Source organism: Nylanderia fulva, unplaced genomic scaffold (assembly GCF_048542155.1).
Source record: "Nylanderia fulva isolate GAGA-0341 unplaced genomic scaffold, ASM4854215v1 Scaffold47, whole genome shotgun sequence".
Taxonomy (NCBI): Eukaryota; Metazoa; Arthropoda; class Insecta; order Hymenoptera; family Formicidae; genus Nylanderia; species Nylanderia fulva.
In genome coordinates, this window is record NW_028190554.1 from 1,224,784 (window position 1) to 1,240,875 (window position 16,092).

General features: G+C 31.2%; 5 protein-coding genes across 7 annotated transcripts in view; 3 read left to right on the top strand and 2 right to left on the bottom strand.

Moving 5' to 3' along the window:
• The first annotated feature begins 12 nt into the window (after positions 1 to 12).
• On the top strand, positions 13 to 1,780 carry LOC114942192 (28S rRNA (uridine-N(3))-methyltransferase). Of its 2 annotated transcripts, none has more exons than XM_029317505.2 (2): positions 13 to 158; positions 247 to 1,780. In XM_029317505.2, the coding sequence occupies exon 2, from the start codon at positions 326 to 328 to the stop codon at positions 1,427 to 1,429; it is 1,104 nt and encodes a 367-aa protein (XP_029173338.2). In that variant the 5' UTR covers positions 13 to 158; positions 247 to 325; the 3' UTR covers positions 1,430 to 1,780. The 2 variants fall into 2 exon arrangements, with proteins under 2 accessions (XP_029173338.2, XP_029173339.2); XM_029317506.2 differs by having other exon boundaries at positions 265 to 1,780.
• Positions 1,456 to 2,747, bottom strand: Rpe (ribulose-phosphate 3-epimerase). Its single transcript, XM_029317509.2, has 4 exons — positions 2,349 to 2,747; positions 2,122 to 2,229; positions 1,831 to 2,052; positions 1,456 to 1,720 (listed from the first exon to the last, which is right to left on the bottom strand). Exons 1-4 carry the CDS (start codon positions 2,583 to 2,585, stop codon positions 1,598 to 1,600), a joined length of 690 nt encoding a protein of 229 aa, XP_029173342.1. The 5' UTR covers positions 2,586 to 2,747; the 3' UTR covers positions 1,456 to 1,597.
• Positions 2,349 to 16,092, top strand: part of LOC114942195 (ATP synthase subunit C lysine N-methyltransferase) — a 19,886-nt gene continuing 6,142 nt past the window's right edge. The window contains exons 1-6 of the mRNA XM_029317510.2: positions 2,349 to 3,076; positions 3,164 to 3,336; positions 3,498 to 3,686; positions 3,769 to 3,937; positions 5,765 to 6,098; positions 13,143 to 13,347. Of these exons, the coding sequence (XP_029173343.1) occupies positions 2,986 to 3,076; positions 3,164 to 3,336; positions 3,498 to 3,686; positions 3,769 to 3,912 (597 nt within the window). The 5' untranslated portion in view covers positions 2,349 to 2,985 and the 3' untranslated portion in view covers positions 3,913 to 3,937; positions 5,765 to 6,098; positions 13,143 to 13,347. The remainder of the gene's footprint in view (positions 3,077 to 3,163; positions 3,337 to 3,497; positions 3,687 to 3,768; positions 3,938 to 5,764; positions 6,099 to 13,142; positions 13,348 to 16,092) is intronic.
• Positions 3,626 to 16,092, bottom strand: part of LOC114942191 (neutral amino acid transporter 9) — a 13,843-nt gene continuing 1,376 nt past the window's right edge. The window contains exons 2-12 of one of the 2 annotated variants that reach the window (XM_085486722.1): positions 15,172 to 15,227; positions 13,445 to 13,640; positions 13,140 to 13,308; positions 12,370 to 12,506; positions 6,145 to 6,302; positions 5,895 to 6,059; positions 5,741 to 5,797; positions 5,468 to 5,647; positions 5,119 to 5,321; positions 4,943 to 5,047; positions 3,626 to 4,834 (exon numbers count right to left, since the gene is read on the bottom strand). In XM_085486722.1, the coding sequence (XP_085342848.1) occupies positions 4,427 to 4,834; positions 4,943 to 5,047; positions 5,119 to 5,321; positions 5,468 to 5,647; positions 5,741 to 5,797; positions 5,895 to 6,059; positions 6,145 to 6,302; positions 12,370 to 12,506; positions 13,140 to 13,308; positions 13,445 to 13,617 (1,755 nt within the window). In that variant the 5' untranslated portion in view covers positions 13,618 to 13,640; positions 15,172 to 15,227 and the 3' untranslated portion in view covers positions 3,626 to 4,426. Of the gene's footprint in view, positions 4,835 to 4,942; positions 5,048 to 5,118; positions 5,322 to 5,467; positions 5,648 to 5,740; positions 5,798 to 5,894; positions 6,060 to 6,144; positions 6,303 to 12,369; positions 12,507 to 13,139; positions 13,309 to 13,444; positions 13,641 to 14,065; positions 14,722 to 15,171; positions 15,228 to 16,092 lie in introns of those variants that run through there. The other variant, XM_029317504.2, reaches the window with a different exon arrangement.
• The window catches only part of Pgm1 (phosphoglucose mutase 1), an 18,300-nt gene continuing 15,496 nt past the window's right edge, over positions 13,289 to 16,092 (top strand). Inside the window, exon 1 of the mRNA XM_029317503.2 lies at positions 13,289 to 13,347. Coding sequence (XP_029173336.1) covers positions 13,329 to 13,347 — 19 coding nt within the window. The 5' untranslated portion in view covers positions 13,289 to 13,328. The remainder of the gene's footprint in view (positions 13,348 to 16,092) is intronic.

The following is a 16,092-nucleotide window of genomic DNA, read 5'->3' on the forward strand; positions in this document are numbered from 1 at the left end:
ATCGTTCGAGATATCTCGATCGCGCGGTCACGTGGTCGTCAACGTCGACGGTCAACAATAAGATGCGGCGCGTAATTCAATGTGGGAATAAAATGCAAAATGTGTATTAAAAATAATTGGAATTAGCAAATTAGATGTGTGCACATTGTTCAACGGCGGTAAATATTTTCTTAAATAAATTTTCCTTATACTTGCATGTATATTTATGCTACTGTCATGCGCATGCTAAGACGTTTGACATTTTAGGTTATCTCTTATTAACAGCAAACGTTGCAAGAAAATTGGAAAATTCGAATTTGGAAGAATTAAAAAAAAAAAAAAAAAAATGTCGGCGGCGAAGCCGGAATTAAAAAATTGGAAGGAATACAATCGCAAGCGGAAGGAGCTACGAAAACAATGGAGGGAAGAGAAACTGGCGAAGAGGCTTAAGAAGGAGGAACTCGAGAGGCAGTCGAAGGACGAGTTGGAGCACGTGGAGCGAGTCAAGTGCGAACGGAAGAACGTCTGTACTATCAGCATCGCGGTGCCAGGATCCATCCTTGATAACGCGCAGAGCTCGGAGCTGCGAGCATACCTAGCGGGACAGATCGCGCGCACAGCCTGTATTTATAAGGTCGACGAAATCATAGTGTTCGACGACAAGGGTGACGTTACGGAGAGCGAGAGAAAAAAAGTTAGGAAGGACGATGCGCTGGGCGAGGCTAGGATCGGATGCCTGCAATTGGCCAGGATACTGCAGTACTTGGAATGCCCGCAGTATCTGAGGAAGTACTTCTTTCCACTTCACAAGAACTTGCAGTATGCAGGGCTGTTGAATCCTTTGGATACGCCACATCATCTGAGACAGGAAGAAACTTCTCTGTATCGAGAGGGGATAGTTACTAATAAACCTATAAAGATCGGCAAAGGATCTCAGGTGAACGTAGGACTCTTGAACGAAGTTCACGTGGATAAGGTGCTGATGCCTGGATTAAGGGTGACGGTTAAGATACCAGCAGAACAATCAAATCCAAAGAAATTGAAGGGTATCATTGTAGCGCCTAATGTACCACGTGCAGAAACTGGAATCTATTGGGGCTACACAGTCAAACTAGTCAAGCATTTGTCAGAAGTGCTGACAAATTGTCAGTATAAGGGAGGATACGACTTGACAATTGGAACATCCGACAAGGGAACATTGATTGATGAAATAGAAACAAAGAGTTTAGAATATCGACATTGTCTTATAGTATTTGGAGGTCTCAACGGATTAGAAGCCGCCGTGGACGTGGATCCAAATTTAGACGTCGACGATCCATCCTTGATATTTCATAAATATGTGAACACATGTCCTGAACAAGGATCACGAACAATTAGAACAGAAGAAGCTATTCTTTTGACTCTAGCTGAATTAAGAACTAAATTAGTGCCTAAAGAAATCACTTCTTAAAATAAATAATAATAGAAACAGATAAGTATTTTTGTCTTTAAAATTATATTGAATTTTGTCACAACTGTTTTTATATCAAGAATAGAGCTTTATACATATATATTTTTATAAAAATGTTAAATGTTTTCTCAAAAATGCTTTCCATATTTATAATATTTTCAATTGTAGCTATTTTTTTGCATGACTGTGACTCAAATAACAATTTACTGTATCTCTAAGAGTTGTAATTACTTTAGCTTGATCAGTAGAACCTATGACAGCTGTGCCAGACACAATCATATTAGCACCAGCCTAAAAAAAATAATATAATTGATGTATAATTTGTTGATAATATAATTTCAGATTAACTAATGCTTTTCTTGATAAAATTATTTACATATTGAAATAATCTTCAATTATACCTTTGCACAGGCTTCAATTGTACTTGGTCCAACTCCACCATCTACCTCAATGTCCAATCCAGGATAATTTTCCCTCAACCATGCAACTTTCTGTAACATTGGTTCCATAAATTTCTGCCCACCGAAGCCAGGTTCCACAGTCATTATTAAGACCACATCAGCTAGATCGACATAATCTATTATCGCATCTGCAGGTGTTCCTGGTTTAAGTGCCACACCAACCTATTTTGAAAGTAATTCATAATCCATTAATATTCCACTTAAAATATATAAATTTTTAGATAGCATTACCTTCATTCCTACTTCCTTTATTTTCCTACAGATTAAAGGAACATCTTTTACTGGTTCGACATGGAATGTATATTGATCCACACTAGCATCAGCCATGGGCTCAATCCACTGTAATTATTCATTTAGTTTTCTTTTATATAGATTTATTTATTTCATATAAAAATTTATATTTTTAAGCATTTTTTGAAAAAAAATATTTGTCTTAACATTGTTAAACTCTTACATACTTGCTCCGGATTAGACACCATCATATGTGTCTCGAAGAAGGCATCTTTTATTTTACCACGAAGACACTTTACAATCGGATGACCGAATGAGAGATTAGGAACGAAATGACCATCCATCACGTCCAAGTGTAAATAATCTGCGCCATTGTCGAGTAATTTTTGTGATTCTTCATAAAGTTGTGCCAAGTCAGCGTTCAAAATCGAGGGACCGATTTTTGCGCTCAAAGACTTCGCCATATCACTTTCTTCGAAAGGGAATATTTTGAAATTGCTTACACAATTATAATACGTAATTCAGTAATTGTACACTGATTGTCAGATAAAGTAGAATGTATATTTGATGTAATATATTGCGTAAATAAGATCGCGGCGAGTGATAACCTAACTTGATCTGCGATAAACGTAACGCGCCAGCGATCAGCTGATCGCAATCCAATTTTTGTTTAGTAATTTAGCACGTGGTTTTCGTTTGTGGGGACGAGTCTTTGACTATATGCGAAATTTAAAACATCATTGTAAAATGATAGCTTCAAGTTCTATTCATATTCATATTTGATATTTTAAAACAATCATTCGGTGCCTGAATTTTTACTTCACACTTCACATAAAGTTATGTTAAATAACAGGATATATTATAATGGAAAATTTCTCTGTCAAAAAAGATGATGTAAAAATCAGTACATCACAAAGATCATCAAAGATTGGCTTATTTTTTATTGCAGTTACAGGTTTGTTATTTATGTGTCAATGATTTAATGCTAATTTCATATATAACAAAAATATTATTTTTACATTTGTCTATTATGCATTATTAGGTGGAATTGCAACGGCGATTAGTATTGTGTGCTTTCCATTTATAAGCCCTGCCTTTCGTAAAATATGTTTGCCATATGTACCAGCCACACATCAACAAGTAAAAAATGTTATTCAAGCATTAAACAGTCGCTCTGGTTCCTTAATTGATCTTGGTAGTGGAGATGGACGTATTGTGAGTCTGATAATACTTTTTATAATTATGACTTGTGAGAATAAAACATTTAATGTTATAATAAATAAAATAAGGCAGGATAAATGTTTTATTCTTAACATAGTAAAAAATAATTTAAATATATTTCAAATTAATTTAAATCATTTTTAATTTAAAAATAGGTTCTTGCAGCAGCAAAGCACGGTTTTAAAGCTCATGGTATTGAATTGAATACCTGGCTAGTATGGTATTCAAAGTTTAAGGCATTGATTAGCGGTCTATCAAATAATACTGCCTTTTTCAAGCAAGATTTATGGAAATATAATTTGGGAAAATATGATAATGTTGTTATATTTGGTGTAGATGAAATGGTAAGATTTTTTAATATTTATTATGATTATCTAGATGCTATAAAAATATATGTATACTATACAATCATATTGTTTGTTACAGATGAAAGATATCGAAAAAAAATTTAATAGCGAATTGTACAAAGATTCCCTTGTAATTGCATGTAGATATCCTCTTCCTAATACACGTCCTATTACGACGATTGGACATGGAATTGACACTGTTTGGGTTTACAAAATACGTTAAAGTTGAATTGTGTGAGATCACAAAGGTATTATTTTTAGTAATATTATTTCTTGAATAAATTGTAATAGCAAATGTAGAGATAATTGTTGCATATTTAATATTACATTTACAGAACAAGACTTACATTAGCAATTTTAGTTATAAAAAAATTAATTTACATTTTTACCAAGTTGACATGTATGTTTCTCTTTATTTCTCTTGAACATTGAATAAATTATATTATATCTACTATGATAAACTTATACGTTTAATCTTAGGAATGGTTTCTTATATTCTAATACAATTTTCAATTTTTACGAAATTTTTTGCTAAATCAATTATTCAATACATGTCAAATCACATTTTACATTTAATGTTTTTTTTTGTTTCTTCTTAATGTGATTTCAAAGCTGTATAGAATTTTATGTCTTAAAATATATATGACAATGCATACAATTACTTTTATATATATATATATATATAATTAATTTTAAGTATCATAAACCCTATCACAAATATTAAGATTTTAACGTGATCAATGATCTGTAATGAAAAATTGAGCAATGAGATTGGTAATTCCAATAACAGGTATGCTTAAATGGATTAATAGAGAACATGTAGTTAACTTTTTTTCTTTTTTTAAAATCGACAAATGCAATAAACTTGGTAAAGTGAAAACGTAGATGAATCCGCTTAAAGCACCTGTATATCTAACGATAGTTCCGATATAAGGCATAAAAGTCGCGAACAAAATACATATAAAAACTAACACAAGATTAATGATGAGCACTAAACTCCTACTAGAGCTTTTGTATATCGATGAGAGCAATTGCACACGTAGCATAAAAGCTAATAAAGGATAGACAGTCATTAATTGGAAAAGTAGTAATATACGTGCACCTATTGTAAAGCCATCCCATTTTTGAAAATTATTCAATAGATTCTGTGGAATAAAGAATTCCAATTTAGAGAGCATATTAACACAACTTTTCTATCATATTATAGTATATTAAATATTATTTTTTTTTAAATATTGCATATATGTACTTACATCTTCTATGCATGACTTTTGCAGAGGGAAGCATATGAAAAATGCTACTCCAACGATGATGTAAGTTAACGTGACGAGGATATACGCTATAGTTAAATCTCTTCCCTAAAAATAAACCCATTTCTATCTGATATGCACAGATATTCAACAAGAAAGTTTGAAGAATTTAAACTTACATTATTCTTTTGATTGCGATTATTTTTCATTACACTGATTATAATATTATGGATAAAAAACGACATTGCCAGCAATCCAGTGAGGGCTGGAAATGTATCTTGTATCTCCCAACTTGTTGCCCATTCGGTTGGGTCCATATTAATACCCCATAATGAAGATTTTATCACAATGAAGATAACCAAATATATAATTGATACCGTTCCTATGAAGATTTACAATTTTATAATAATAATAAAGATTTTAATAATAATTTCCAATAAATTAGAACTATATTTGTAACATGTAATTTATTACTATTGAATGAAGATATTCAGATATGAAAGTGTGACTAATACCACGCATACTCACCAAGAGAATTAAATTTTGTAAAAAATGTCGTACTATTAAAATTTAGTAACGGAAATATCAGTAAAGCTAAAAACACAGGAACTGTGTTGCGTAAGTCCCATGCTGGTCCCAATGCATCAAATGTCTTCTCGTGTATTATAATTGTGTCGTTATCTTGGGTTTCTTTCTTCGGACATAAGACTAATTAAAACAAAAATATCAATCAGTAATGTGTAAAAAGCACTTGTTATTCTCGAACAAGCTAAAGTAAATTTTTTTACTTTTTACATTTACCTTCTGTGTGTGAAATGTTTTCAGGTACAGAATGTGTCGGCCAACCAGCTATACTATCTGCAAAACGGACGTACTTTATTATAGGACGATTCAAAGGACTTTCATAAGGATAAGCAATCTCTCATATGTTAATGTTTAAACCGAGGATCCTCACCGTAAATAAAATTTACGCTGTTGTATAAGAAATTAGCCATCAACACCCAATAAGCTATAGTTGCGCCCAACAATACGGCAATACTAAAGATTTTGGCAATATATTCCGCCCATTTGCCGAGATATATTCGACTCAAGTTTTGGACTTCTATATTGTCTCCTCCACCTTTGGAAATACAAACGGCTGATTTGTAACATTATATCGGTAAGTTATAATCTGTTGTTTCACAGAGAAAGATTATCTCTCTTACCATGATACGCGTGTGCAGCTATGAGACGATAAGCTGTGTATAGACATAAACCGCTCATCAGTAGATTAAGGATAATCCCAGGAAATAATCCGGCCTTCGCGATTCCCCATGGCATAGTCAATAACGACGATCCTAATATCGTATTCCATATTGAAAATCTAAAAAGATATAAAAGGATATATATAAATTAATACCTAAATTCTTATCATATTATCACAATGCTGAATATTATTATATACATATTATTACATATAATAATATTACGTTATTGTATAGAATTCGTATTTTTGACTAAATTTATTTCATAATTTTAATTTATTAAACGACGTTTAATAATCGCGAATATTAGAGAAGAAAAAGATCGCAAATTCTCGTCATAGAATCTCTAAATTTATGATAATGATTGAGACATCTCGTTTATCGCTTATCAGTTATTTCCTCTTTGATATATATAATATGCATATACGTTATTTTCGCGTATATACGCAAACATTTCTCCCGATAATTGATTATACTTTGTACTCGAACGTTCGAGCTCGTAAATATATTCCCTATCTCTATTTCTTCGAAAGATCCGCGTTACGCATTAGAATGTGCATTATCGTCGTATCTCTATATTTTGGGAGAATTATCTCATTTATAATACATATATTTATATCGATTGAACTTGATTCATCATCTTGTGACCAGAGCAATTTTGCGAATATGGCTTTTTTACGACCGAGATAATCACCTATTTTCAGAATATTCGCCAAGATGAACTTTGAAATGAATGCACAACATCCGATTTCACAAACGTCACTAAACGTATATATATTTCTTTCTTTCGTCCTAATTTTATATATTTATTCCATATATGGGTGAATGACAATCTTATCTCGCTCGTAAAAATACATATTTATTTTTTTCATGCATCATAAAATCAGTAATAATACAAATAATTTCGATTTTATACCTTTACGCGTTGTATATTAAGTAATTTTAATCTTTATTTTTTTAGGAATGGAATAAAAAATTATTTTAGAATTTATTACAAAAGATCCATGACATAATCTTAAAATTCCGAAAAATCCAGTCTAATTTTTTGATAAGATTTCATCGTTGCACTGTATCAAATAACTTTAATCTTTATTTTTTAAGAGTATAGAATTCAAAAAAAATTTTTTTTTATTACAAGATTTGTGTGATAATAAATCTTCATTTAAAATTCCGAAAAATCCAGTCTAATTTTTGGATAAGATTTCATCGTTGCACTGTATCAAATAACTTTAATCCCTATTTTTTAAGAGTAGAATTTAAAAAATTGTTTAAAAATTTATTACAAGATTCGCGTGTTGATAAATTTTCATATAAAATAAAGAAACATCCAGTCTAATTTTTTGATAAGATTTCATCGTTGTACTATATCAAATAACTTTAATCTTTATTTTTTTTTAAATTTATTACAAAAGATCCATGACATAATTTTAAAATTCCGAAAAATCCAGTCTAATTTTTGGATAAGATTTCATCGTTGTACTGTATCAAATAACTTTAATCCCTATTTTTTAAGAGTAGAATTTAAAAAATTGTTTAAAAATTTATTACAAGATTCGCGTGTTGATAAATTTTCATATAAAATAAAGAAACATCCAGTCTAATTTTTTGACAAGATTTCATCGTTGTACTATGTCAAATAACTTTAATCTTTATTTTTTTTTAAATTTATTACAAAAGATCCATGACATAATTTTAAAATTCCGAAAAATCCAGTCTAATTTTTTGATAAGATTTCATCGTTGCACTGTATCAAATAACTTTAATCCCTATTTTTTAAGAGTATAGAATTAAAAAAAAAGTTTAAAAATTTATTACAAGATTCGCGTGTTGATAAATTTTCATATAAAATAAAGAAACATCCAGTCTAATTTTTTGACAAGATTTCATCGTTGTACTATGTCAAATAACTTTAATCTTTATTTTTTTTTAAATTTATTACAAAAGATCCATGACATAATTTTAAAATTCCGAAAAATCCAGTCTAATTTTTGGATAAGATTTCATCGTTGTACTGTATCAAATAACTTTAATCCCTATTTTTTAAGAGTAGAATTTAAAAAATTGTTTAAAAATTTATTACAAGATTCGCGTGTTGATAAATTTTCATATAAAATAAAGAAACATCCAGTCTAATTTTTTGACAAGATTTCATCGTTGTACTATGTCAAATAACTTTAATCTTTATTTTTTTTTAAATTTATTACAAAAGATCCATGACATAATTTTAAAATTCCGAAAAATCCAGTCTAATTTTTGGATAAGATTTCATCGTTGTACTGTATCAAATAACTTTAATCCCTATTTTTTAAGAGTAGAATTTAAAAAAATTGTTTAAAAATGTATTACAAGATTCGCGTGTTGATAAATTTTCATATAAAATAAAGAAACATCCAGTCTAATTTTTTGACAAGATTTCATCGTTGTACTATATCAAATAACTTTAATCTTTATTTTTTTTTAAATTTATTACAAAAGATCCATGACATAATCTTAAAATTCAGAAAAATCCAGTCTAATTTTTTGATAAGATTTCATCGTTGCACTGTATCAAATAACTTTAATCCCTATTTTTTAAGAGTAGAATTTAAAAAATTGTTTAAAAATTTATTACAAGATTCGCGTGTTGATAAATTTTCATATAAAATAAAGAAACATCCAGTCTAATTTTTGGGTAAGGTTTCACGTTTGTCCGATCGTCATAAACGTAAAAGGATGATTTAGGAAACAAAGTTTCTCTGGAAATTGCGGCGCTCTCGCGCCTGCAGAATGTGCCCGGGATGTGCGAAACGGGAGCTCGGCGCGCGGCGTGGCGGATCGTCGCGGCTAAGGGCATTCACCTACGGCGGGGCGGTCGTCTGTTGCCCGGGCAACAGACAGAGCGGTAACCCCTTTGGGCGTCCTGTCGCGCCGCGCCGTAGACGTTCCGGGACAGTCGCGCGGCGCGCATCGCCGCGCTCGGCCGCGAGAAGAGAGGCCGACCTTTCGTTCCCACGTCTCGAAAACGAGCGCCGCGTTTTTCCTTTCGCCTGAACTCCCTCGATCGAGGATCCAAGTGTGCACGTTCGCCGGAACTCCCGCGCGAACGGATGGACGTGGAGGAGAGAACCCGGAGCGACGTCTTCGACGCTCGTTCTCTGGACGCGGGAACGAAAGAGCTGAACGAGTGAGAGAGAGGTCTTTGGGATTCGATATCGGAGGAAGGATGCGTGACGAAAGATGGGAGATTTCGCGAAATGGTGAGTCAAGTTCTCTCTGGTTCTTCCAAAATTGAAGCGAGTAGCCGAATAGCAAGTGTCAAACGTTATCGTTCATTCGGCGTCTAGCGTGTGCAGATATTTAGGTTATATCTGTCACACGTGTAGCGGTTATATGTATATATACGTGTGTATTATATGTATATGTGTGTTAGATGCCGATTATATTATTTCTCTTTCATAAGTACGTGCATTATCTCGCATTTTGATTGATTTGACGTGAGATGTTTAATTTTATGGAAGCTCATAAATTGTTTATGCTGATACCGATGCTTTTACGTGAAATTAAAAAAAAAAAAAATAATTACGACACATCGATTCGTTTCCCCTTATCTTTCACTGTAATAAAAATATAACGAGTATGCGAGGTTTCGTATACACCTTTTATCTATATATAAGCTTGTATAAAATTATATAGATTTTTTTTAATTTAATTAGATTTTTCTTAATTTAAAATATTAAAATACATTATGGATTTTGTATAATAAATTGTAAAGAAATTATTTTTTAATTCTACTCTCATACAAATAAAGATTAAAATTATTTGATACAACGTAAAGATGAAATCTTATTAAAAAATTTGACTGGATTTTTCTTAATTTTAAATTAATATTACGGATTTTATAATAAAATATGCACAGGATTTCCTATTTTAACTTTCAGATTAAAATTTTCCTGTAATAAAAATATAACGAGTATGCGAGGTTTCGTATACACTTTTTATCTATATATAAGCTTGTATAAAATTATATAGATCTTTCGAAAATCAAGGGATTTAAAAAATGTTTCAAACAAAATAGAATTTCGACGGGGACATTTCGTCATAAGCATAGTTTTATTCCAAGTGGAGGCATTTTTGAGATTCCGAGATCATTATTATTTTTTTAACAGAACCACTATAAATTTTTTGCATAAATCGATTCCTTGTAATATTTAGTGTAAAAAATTGTTAAAGTGGAATAATCGAAAAATGAATGATTAACGAGATAATGCTTTATCCCAATATCTTTTTACAAAAAATAACTTTTAACATATTCATTTTTTTAATAAAAAAACTTAATAATTTTTTGCGTAGAAGAATGAAACAAATCAATTGGTGTAAGAAAAATATATTTTATAATTAAAAAAAAATTTTGTAGTTTGCAACTTTATTTTTTTTAAATAACAATGTTTTTTGCACTAATTGATTTATCTCATTATTGTATGCAGAAAATTATTAAGATAAGATTTTCGTGAGTTATATATTACATTAGTTAGATATTTCATATTTTTTATCAAAATGTGTCAGGGTGAAGTATAAAATATCTCTTAAACCTTAACTTAAATTAATTTTTCAACTATTCAACTCTAACAATTTTTTACGCTAAATATTACGAGAAGTCGATTTGTGTAAAAAAATTATAGTGGTTTCATTTAAAAAAAATAATTAAATGATCTCAAAATTTCGAAAATACCTCTGCCTCGAATAAGACTATATTTACAACAAGATGTTCCCCTTGAAATCTTACAACTTTTGTGTGAAAGATTTTTCGAAAAAAAGCCTTGATTTTCGAAAAATTTCAACCCAAAAGTTAAAATGAAACATCCTGCATATATAATATTCTGTGTAACAAATATAAATAAGAAAATATAAAGAAATTATTTATTTATTAAAATAATTATTAAAATAATTTATATACAATCCTTTATAAAATTTTAAAATTATTTAAAAGGGTTATATATAAATTTTTATTTTAATAAATAAATAATTTCTTTACATTTTCTTATTTATATGTTACACAGAATATTATAATATGCAGGATGTTTCATTTTAATTTTTGGTTTGAATTTTTCGAAAATCAAGGTTTTTTTCAAAAAATGTTTTATACAAAAGTTATATATATAAATTTTCAAATTACAAATTAATGTATATAACTTTCCGTGACATAAAGGATTATTTTTGGAAAAACGTTGCTATTTTCGAAATCTATGCGTTGTTTTTCAGTACAGATATAATTAGCTATTAATTAATTGTCGTTTTATGCAACTATTCTTATCTTAACGGCGCTCTCACATTTTAAAACACAAGATTACTTGAACGCGATAATGTTTGAAATATAGCACTGTCATACACAATTTCGCCCCCTTATGTACGGTATCAGCGAAGAAGAAATCAATTTCCAAGATGCGCTGATGCAAGTTACGAGCCCATTGCCATCAGCCATCTATGGGAGATAAACGAGTGCGTCATAACACGTAAAAAAGCAAACAAGACCCGCGATACACGCTATGTATCGCAGAATATACAAGCAGAAATACGATAAACAATACGAGATAAAATACCTTGTATCGATCTCTATTTCTTTCCCTTCGTGTGTCTATATTGCAAAATCAGATGATTCTATGACGAGAAAAAAGGCCTTTAAATCATTTGACATAGAGGAAGAATCGGAGTCATTCCATTTTACATAATAGATTCAAGTATTGATAAATGTTAAAATATTTAATTATATTAATTATATTAATTTTAATTAATTATAAAATTAATTTTATTATGGAGATTTATTTATATTACGAGCTCTCGAAAATTACGAATCGAGTATTAATGCAGAAATATATTAAAATGAATATTTTATCGATAATAAAAATAATGATATATAATTTTAAAAATATATACTATTAAATAGTTTGAAGTTTGACGAGTTTTGAAATACTTATTTACTCAAATAATAGATAAATCGTGTAATCTCTTCTCTAATCTATTGAATTTGAAACTTCGGAACTTGTGTATATATAACGAAAGCGTGATCTATCGCTCGGGGTAATTCAATTGATTTTAAGAAAACGGTTGATTATCACACATAGTGCAATCATCATTGCATAAATATATTAACGCCATTCTAAAAATATCTCCTATGCGTCAAAGACAATTCCATATATAAAATATACTCACATGGTGACCAGTGAATTTTGCTTCGGCTTGAGGTCCTTGCAAGATGCGAGCACCATGTCGGGTTGAAATTGTAACGATCCAGGTTTAAAGTCTATTCCATATGCTTTTTTCGGATCGGCATTTTCATTCGTCAATATCTGTAAGGAATTAAGAAACGATACACATGCATGCAAAAACAATTTGACGATACTGCATTCTTGCATTTGCGCGATCTCTTCTCGATTTTCTTTTATCAATTATATTGCTATTTTATGTATATATATATTTTTTTTTTTACAGAATTTTTTTTTAGAATTTATTCTGAAACTCGTGGTAATCGTGGGACAATATATAGTATTGGAAAAATTTTATAAGTTTCTGATTAATATTTTTACCACAATTAAAAATGTTAATATCTACCATAATAAGATATAAAATATATTCGATTAATTTTACTATGTACATACATTGAAAAAAATTATTGAATTTAAATATTTATCTGAAAAAGGATTTCTTACATCAAATAAATATTTTTTTCACGGCAAATCGATATTATTAGTTTCAAATAAATGATGTGTAAATGAATATTGAAATAAATATTTATTTGACTAATTAAATAATTTTTTTCAGTGTAGTAAAATTAATCGAACGTCTTATAAAACTCTTCCAATATCGGATTGTCCCACTTTCATGATTTTCAGGATAAACTCTAAGAGAAAATTCTCTCTGAGTGTAAATATATCATTATTTAATTTTTTTCATTTTATACTGTAATTTTTTTCTTTTTTTACCAGGTCAATGTTCCGCGCCTCGTAATTCTTCTCGTGGACGAGATTCGCGATGCAAGGCGAATGCGCCGCTGCTGAAAGGTACAACTCGTTATTTTGTGTTCGAGAGGGCGGCCTTTTTGATACAGCTGTTAGGGTTGTGCTATAACTAGCGGCTTCGATGCTCCCGTATCTAGGCAAGACAACGAAGATATGTCAACACAAGTCACGGGTATGTATCTCCTATAAATAATATAAATATAATATTTATATAAAAAATTTGTATATTAAAAAAAGAAAAAGAGAGAAAGAACAGAGAGATACCGTACTTGAAGGAACAACTGGTCGGGCTCAGATCTAAGTCGCTCGTTTCCAAATCGTCGGATATCGTCGACAGTTCTAGACTTGTGCGAGATTCCGAAGAGAGGAACGGCGTGCTCTCGGATCCGCTGTCTCGTGGCGAAATGTCGCTGCCATTTCGGTAAACACGAGATTTATACATAATATATATGACGATCAAAGGCTCTGTAATGAAAGAGAGTTTAAAACCTCGACGTAAATGCAGTTTTTACTTTCTTTCTTTCGGAGCAACTTGCAAAATAAGGACATTCATTGCACTTACGCAATCATGTAATTACTACATACGAGAGCTCTGTTTTTATTTTTATTTTTTAAATAAAAGTATACCGTGTGTTCATATCATTTTGTAAGGTGCGAGCGCAGATAGCGGATTCAATAACTGTTACTTCTCATATAGCATGGCTTTATCGAAATGATAAATGTATCTTTCTTTTTTGCTTGATCCAAATTACAGTCGATGATTAAAAAGGATTAAGAAACCAAAAAAAGTTTATCGTAAGTTTAGGGTGAACGATATCCCGCGATTGTGTTGTGTGTGTGTGTGTGTGTGTGTGTGAGTCGTAACGTAAATTGAAAAATTTCCAACTCACTCTATCTATCTATATATCTCTCTCTTTCTCTTTTTTCTTAATATACAATTAATCCGACTGATTTCTTCCTGTCTCGGCGGGTGGAATGAATGACTGACGATATATCGTCGGGCTCAAAACTGCCGCCGATAATCGCCCTATTATCGTTTCTGCGCGGCTGATCCGCTCGCGCGGTCGATTGGAAAACTGGGTTTTGGAGCAAGTTGATCTCTGTTTTATAAACTCGCGAACTTTATATCAGCCATCCTTGACTTAACTCACTCTCCCTCCACCAGTTTTTCAACTGCCAGCCAGCGCACGCGCCACTGTCGCTAAAACGGCGGTAATCGACGTCGTTCGGTGCCGATCACAAAGTGATCGCAATTTTTTGCTTGACGATCTTCGTTTCCTTCTCCCTTGCGCTATCGTTGCCCTCTTAATAGCCGAATAAGAGGCTCGCGGGAAGATAATAGTCGTTACGAGCACGATTTTCGTAAGAGCACACGATTCCCTCTCTCTTATTGTTTCGCGACATACTTGGATCTGATCGTCCAATCACGACTTTAATCCCTCAAAAAAAATTGTATCGATGCACAGTAGCTCTTTGAGATTATTTGAAAATCTATGTTAGATAGAGAATTGACAAATGAATAATCGATCGAAATAATCTATTCACTCTGAATTAATCTTAATTATCAAATCGACCTAAATGTTCACTTCTTACGTGATTTATTCCCACGCAGCATCATGTCCAAAATTGGGACACATCTTTAAGAAGAAGTCTTTAAGAAGAAGTCTTTAAGAAGAAGGAGACATCTTATGATATGATATCTAAAAGATATCTTAAAGACGTTTCATGTCCCAATTTTCGACATGTTTCAATTTTGCTGCTGTCTGGGATTATATGCTATATAATTTGGAAATAATTTTATATTTTTAAATAATTTCGAATGATGTGATATTTAGAACAATACGAATCTTTGAGCACATGTTATGAAGTATCGTTAGCTTCCCGTCGTTAGCGATACCAATTTCAATGTTTACTGAAATTCTCTTCATCAACTCCGCACAAAGATGATTAACTAAATGAACTGAATAAACTTCGGGTCTTTTCATGTAGTACGTACATACAAGTTCTTCTGGGGCAGGAAATCCTTATATACACCAGTTCTTCAAGGAGTCACTATAAATCAAAATATAAATACACTGTTAACGCGGAGATCTTGTTTCTGAAAGCAAGGCTCGCTTATAAATGTGCAACGAAAAGTATCTGTCAATACTATATATACAATGTACCCAACGAGTCATTGTCAGGAAAACCAGTCGAAATTATCTTTATATCGTTATCTTTATATTTACTTATTTTCAATCATTTGGTCAATCATGTTTTCCTATCGTGAACTGTCTAACATTTCGGTATTCCTTGGAACAACAAAACGCTTACGAAAGAAATGTTTAGCTATTGTTAGTTACCAAGTATATATATTAAACAAAAGCATTTGCAAAGTATTCAAGAGTTCCTTTTTCTCGAGCGCTATTTTTTTACAGCAGTTAATAACTGCGCTGTTTTCTTTTTATTATTTCCACTTAAAACATCGAACTCGCGACCCTATTCATTTATCTCTCAACGAGTGTGTTATGTATATATGATACTTGAGAGAAACTCCGTATTTGCTATCTTAATTTAAAGTAATGTACGATCCGTGACGTCAAACTGGATTAAGCACGCAATTTCTATTATGTTCGATGTCGAGTTAAGTTCTATATACAGAACTGTCATTAACGTAATTGTTCTCTTTTTTCTTTTTTCTTTACGTTTATTTATTGTCTCGAAAATGACAAAGCGCAAATTCTGAGAGATTATACATGTATATTCATGATGTATTTGCAAATCGGAAAAATCACGACATACATCCATTTTTCTATCTTCTCTCTATCTCTAGTTCTCTCACTTCCGTCATTAATCTATACATTATTTATTAATCTCTGATTACGAATGACGTTCATTCATAATCGTTCTTCTCTTATTTATTGCATTTATTCAATCC